The sequence below is a fragment of the Rhinopithecus roxellana genome, chromosome 12, assembly GCF_007565055.1.
Source record: "Rhinopithecus roxellana isolate Shanxi Qingling chromosome 12, ASM756505v1, whole genome shotgun sequence".
In the NCBI taxonomy this organism is placed as follows: domain Eukaryota; kingdom Metazoa; phylum Chordata; class Mammalia; order Primates; family Cercopithecidae; genus Rhinopithecus; species Rhinopithecus roxellana.
In genome coordinates, this window is record NC_044560.1 from 74,813,723 (window position 1) to 74,820,059 (window position 6,337).

A 6,337-nucleotide genomic window follows, 5' to 3' on the forward strand; every position below is an offset into this window, starting at 1 on the left:
AAAATGGTAAACATATACACAGACTCCAAGTATGCCTTCTTGATTGCACACACCCACTCTGTCATCTGGAAAGAGAGAGGGTTCCTAACCACCAGTGGTACCCCTATAGTCAACAAAAAACAGATACTCAAATGGCTAGACGCTTTATCAGCGTCTTCCAGAGCAGCCATCATACACTGTAAAGGTGATGAGACTCCATCTAACTCGGTGGCGGCTGGCAATAACTTTGCCAACACCACTGCCAAGTCGGCAGCCAGATTCTCCACTCCCACGCTTCCCTCGATTTGTTTTCTCTCTCCTCAATATACCCCTACTTATACCCAAGAGGAAAAGACCAAACTATTACAAGATTCAACAGCCAAACTAGCCGCAGACAATTGGATTTACCTCAATAATAAATTAGTTATTCCTGAAACTCAACTCCACACCATTCTAAAAGACATACATAATTCCCTACACATAGGACCCAAAGCTTTATATAACCTCCTAAGCCCCCTCATTCACTGCCCCACACTCATGAAACACCTAATTATAATCAACCGACAGTGTTCCACATGTCTCAAGTCAAAACCTCAAGGCGCATTGCGCAACCCCCATCTGAGCCATCAACTCAGAGGGCACCAACCAGGCGAAGATTGGCAAATTGACTTTACCCACATGCCAAGGCATAAAAAATTCAAATATCTCTTAACCCTCGTTGATACTTTTTCAGGATGGATAGAAGCCTATCCTACTACAGGAGAAACTGCCAATATAGTTGTCTCCATACTCACTGAACACATTATTCCTAGGTTTGGCCTCCCGCTCACTCTTCAGTCTGACAACGGCCCAGCATTCATCTCCAAGGTACTCCAACAGGTGGCAGCCCCCCTACACATTACCTGGAAACTCCACATCCCTTATAGACCTCAGTCTTCTGGTAAAGTAGAGAAGGCCAACAGGCTCATTAAGCAGCAACTCACCAAACTCTCCCTCGAGACTCGACAATCGTGGGTAACTCTCCTTCTCCTGGCCCTAACCCGGCTGCGAGCAGCCCCACGGAGTCCAACAGGCCTCAGTCCATTTGAATTAGTTTACGGCCGGCCCCTCACCCTCCAGCAGTTACCCACTCTTTCTTCCCGCTGGCAACTTATCTCCCATACCTCACCCTCTTGAGACAACTCCTGAGACAACATGCAGAACTAGCACACCCCTCTCCAACAGACACCTATAGCCCACATCTCTCTCTCAGCCCAGGAGACCAAGTATACTTAAAAGATATCCAAGCCAAAGATCTTCAGCCTAGGTGGAAAAGCCCCTATACTGTCCTCCTATCCACATACACAGCAGCCAAACTTCTAGGACACACGCACTGGGTCCATATATCACAATTAAAAAAGGCCCCCACAGAAGACAATCAGTGGACGTCTACTAGACTTACCCCTATCCGTCTCAAATTCACCAAATTCTCCCAACCAGCAAATGTTCCCTGACCCCTTGCGCTTATCCCCATTTCTCGCCATACTCTATATAAACATAACAGAATTCCAATATCTTACCCCAGATCCCTACTTGCCTCCAGATAATAGCCCATCACAGTGGTTCTCCCGCTTACCTTTATAGAACATCTTCAGTGACAAGGTGTACCCTGTGATTACACTGAAGATGAAGTACTATTTCATACTTATATTACTATCTTTTTCTTGCATTTCAATCTCTATTACTAACCCAACTTTCATATGGAGATTCTCTATAGTTGAAACTTGGTCACACAAAAATAAACAGCACTCACAGCTACAAGGCACTGCTGACTGCTCCCCTTCAGGCTGTCAACCCCAACTTACTATAAATTTCACCCTATCGTGTTGCAGTGTGGCCGGAGCTAAGGCTCTCTGCTTCCTGCACAATCAGACACATTACAATTGTAAGACTCACTGGAAACAAAAGAACCGAGGATGCCCTTATATTTATTGTAAGATCCATTATGCAACCTTGAGACAGAAGAAACCCACTGCTCTCTTCACCATTGCGAATCAACGAACCCCCCCTTCAATACCAGTTAAATATCAAAGACCCATGGGACTCCCAATGGTCAGACGGAGTCAAAGGTGGACTCTACACAGGCTACACAATCCTTAGTTCATATCCCATGGCTACTCTCCTGATAAAAAGAACACTTGTCCAGCAAAAATCCCTTCCTCAAAACATACAAGCCCTACAGAATTTAACCTTAGCCATACAAGCACAAGAACAGGCCTTACAAGATCAATTACACTCCTCCAATAAGGACCCCTTCTCATGGTTAAAACTAGTCCGTCAAGGGTTAAACCTAACATGGGCAGCCAACCTAACAAATCTCTCCCACTGTTTCCTCTGTGTGGCCCTTGAAAGAGCCCCCTTAGTGGCAGTCCCCTTACCTACTGCTTTCAGGGCTACAACTAACTCCATAGGCACCTCCCAAAAACCGTTCTTACTCCAAGTCCCACTATACCAAAGCCCAAAAAGTCCAATCCTTCCTTTCTGCTACTCTACCCTAAACACCTCCTGGTGTAACTATACCCAGCCACCCACTAAGACCCAGATGGCTCCCATCAGAGCTTATTTCCGGTGCAACAAAACCCTCTTCAAGGTCCTTAATCACACATCCATTGGTCAATCCCTTTGTGTCCCAGTGTCCCTAGTACCTAGTTTAACCTTATATAGCAAAGCAGAAGTAGCTGAACTCATCATACAATTTAACCCTCCTCCTAATGATCTCCAAAAATGGGCTGTCTTCCTTCCCTTAGTCATCAGAGTCTCCCTGGCCGCCTCCTTAGTGGTGTCAGGGCTTGGAACTGGGGCACTTGCCCACTCGGTATAGTCTACCCAGTCTCTAGCAGCTCAAATCCGAGAGGCCATAGAGGCTTCAGCTGAAAGCCTGGCCTCTCTGCAGCATCAAATTACCTCAGTGGCCCAGGTAGCAGCACAAAATAGGTGAGCATTAGATTTACTTACTGCTGAAAAAGGAGGAACATGTCTCTTCTTAGGAGAAGAATGCTGCTATTACGTAAACGAGTCAGGCCTAGTAGACACTAACATCCAAACCCTAAACAGGATTAAAGCAGAATTAAAAACCTACAATACCCCCTTTACCCCCGGACCACCAGTATGGCTGCTGCCCGTAATACAGCAGATGCTCCCGTTCCTAATTCCCATACTAATCCTCTGTTTTGTCTTATGTCTCGCTCCTGTTTTAATCAAATTTCTCCAAGCCAAAGTTCAAGAGATCATGCGCGTCACCTTCAACCAGATGCTTCTTCATCCATACGTACAAATACCAACCATAGAACCCAACCTTAACGACGTCCCTTAACAGCAGGAAGTAGCCAGACAGACCACACTGCCCCTTATCACTATTATCAATAAAAGGTTGGACTGTTTGGATGAATGGAGGCAAGAGGCGCAGTTCCGGGTTCTTCACCGTCAACTTTCCCGTGCCCGGGAAAGACATGGGTTGACTGCGCAGGCGCAATCCGACCTCCAACGGAGAAGAACCGGAACCCGCCTAGCCACGCCTACCGCCCCGCCCCCGAACCACCTATGTCCCGCCCACTGCCCTCCCACTCCCGGGCCCAGGACATAAAAGCCGCTCCCGGCGGGCGCGCGGTGCGAACTTCCTTGGCCCCTGCTCCTGTGCGGACCTAGGAACTTCACCCGAGAACGCCAGAGCGACTTCGTCGGCCTCCACCACCGGAGACCGGTGAACCTCGCTCCCTCCTTCACATTGGCTTGCAAATAAAGTTTTTTGCCTTGCCTACTTGCCTTTTCTCTGGCATTTGCTCTGGGGGTCGCATTAAAGCAAATCAGTTGGGAGTTCAAGACCACCCTGATCAACATGGAGAAATGCCATCTGTACTAAAAATACAAAATTAGCCGGGCATGGTGGCACATGCCTGTAATCCCAGCTGCTCGGGAGGCTGAGGCAGGAGAATTGCTTGAACCCAGGAGGCAGAGGTTGCGGTGAGCCAGAGATCACGCCATTGCACTCCAGCCTGGGCAAGAAGAGTGAAACTCCATCTCAAAAAAAAAAAAAAAAAAAAAAAAGAAAGAAAAGAAATAAGCAAAATTATGTCATTTTTAAATATTAGGGACATAATATTTTAAAGGATTAATTAGGTAAGAAAAATACATAATTTATAATTTGATTTTGGATAGTTTGATGGAACTTTGTTCCACAGAAAGAATCTCAGGCAAATATCAAAGGTTTAAAACACTTGATATCACAGGTCATTGTAAAATAAGTCATTAATTAGACCAAAGTGATAAAGATTTCAAAAACAAAAAAGGAAAAAAAAACCTTCATTCTTTGGGAGAGAAGACTTAATTTTACAAACAATAATCTCCAATAAAACAGCATAAAGCCAATTAAATTTGTTTTTCAAAATGTTATGAACAATCTAAAAAAATATCTACATAAGATATAACTTCTGTAAGCCTTTATTAAGGAGTTGGTTAATGCTTCAAGAAAACCTTGTTAATCTAACACTGGGGCCCCTATTCTGGTCTTACATCAGTGTGCCTTTGACGTTAATGGTTAATTTACAGAAAAACAGAACTTATTTTATCTCTCAAAATCAGTTCTTACAATCTCATATGCCCACCTCTTTTGTGATAGTCTCTGGGCCTTGAGGAGTTGAAGAGCTTTAATTTCATCTCATCTGCTGAGAAGGTGGCTCATGGTTGGGCTATTTTCATCTAGGAGAGTATTCCAGGCCAGACCCCACTTAACCTAAAATAATCAAAAAGGTCAGAATCTAATTTGAAAATAATCTATTTAAGTTCATATATTAAGGATGGCCACCAAATAACACATGTAAGTAGCCCTGAATATATATTCCAATTAGTAGCCATTACAAGCTGGTCTTTTTTTTTTTTTTTTTTTTTTTTTTAGAACATCTTAAATTTTTAATCCTTTCTTTACAGGTTACCTAGACCACTTTTGATTAAGAAAACTGTAGAAAGTTAGTAACTGCCACAAGCGAACGCCAGGCGGTGGCACGTGTCAATTTCCACAGAGTCCTGCTTTGCGGGGTGTCTGAATGCACTGCACGGGGCCTCTGCTCACACTTGCTGGAACCAATCGTGGCAGATTTTAGTCCACAGGTCGCTTTTCCCCATATTTCTTTGTAAACTCTTCAGCATTCTTACAGAATTTTTTACGGTCCTTAGAGTATTCTTCAGCTAGGTCAGCCCGAAGCGGGTGCTCGGGTTGGGGGTCATTCACCAGTGCTATGAGGGACTGGATTACTTGGTCGGTTTTGGTTGCTGGCTTCCAGTTTTCAGCGCTAATTACTGGCAGACAGACCTGCCCCTTTTCGTCGATGTTCGGGTGATAGATCTTTGTTTTAAATGTGATCTTCGGTGGTTTGAATGGGTACTCTGCTGGAAAGTTGATTTCGATTCTGAAGGCCCCCTTATCATATGGAGGGTTGTCAGGAACAATAAGCCCTTGCCAAGTCAATAAATTAGCTTCATCAACCTGGATGTTACGGAAGTTTTTCATCCCACATTTGCGGATTTCTTCAAGCTCCTTCATCAGCCTCCTGCTGGCCGCCATCTTGGATTTGGTGCTGACAAGCTGGTCTTTTTTGAAACAATGCAAAAGCAGTTTCTAAGTTGTTTACCAAGAACTGACATTAAAATTATTGTTAAACTGATTGGGTATTGATTAGCTATATATATTTCTTTGTTTTATATATTTTATGAAAAAAGAAAGAATGGTTGAGACAGCTAGTCAGAAACAAAATGTCTTTAAACAATTGCCCCTGTGCACAGATGTGGGATAAGATTGAAGTCTCATAGTCTCATCTCTCTAGGCTTGATAAATTGTGCAGAACTCAAAGAGCTGAGACTGCTCTGAGCTATTTTTCTCACTGCCTTGCTCAGGACACATAAACCCCTTAGGTGGACAGATCACCTAAGGTCAGGAGTTCAAGACCAGACTGGCAAAAATGGTGAAACCCTGTCTCTACTAAAAATCAAAAATGGCTGGGCATGGTGGCTCATGCCTGTAATCCCACAAGTTTGGGAGGCTGATGCAGGTAGATCATGAGGTCAGGAGTTCAAGGCCAGCCTGGCCAAGATGGTAAAACCCTGTCTCTATTAAAAATACAAAAAAATTAGCCAGACCTGGTGGCGGGTGCCCGTAATCCCAGCTACTCGGGAGGCTGAGGCAGAGAAATGCCTGAACCCGGGAGGGGAAGGTTGCAGTGAGCCGAGATTGCACCACTGTACTGCAGCCTGGGTGACAAAGCGAGACTCTGTCTCAAAAAAAAAAAAAAAAAAAAAAAAAAAATTAGGCATGGTAGTGCATGCCTGT

General features: G+C 44.4%; 1 protein-coding gene across 1 annotated transcript; it reads right to left on the bottom strand.

The window, feature by feature from the left end:
• Window positions 1–4,905: 4,905 nt before the first annotated feature.
• LOC115892152 (ubiquitin-conjugating enzyme E2 L3) lies at window positions 4,906–5,585 on the bottom strand. The gene has a single exon (XM_030912894.1). It carries the CDS (start codon window positions 5,573–5,575, stop codon window positions 5,111–5,113), a length of 465 nt encoding a protein of 154 aa, XP_030768754.1. The 5' UTR covers window positions 5,576–5,585; the 3' UTR covers window positions 4,906–5,110.
• Between the last annotated feature and the right edge of the window lie 752 nt (window positions 5,586–6,337).

Bases quoted from the DNA above. Each gene is read 5' to 3' on its own strand.
- LOC115892152 (XM_030912894.1), bottom strand. From the start codon at position 5,575: ATGGCGGCCAGCAGGAGGCTGATGAAGGAGCTTGAAGAAATCCGCAAA.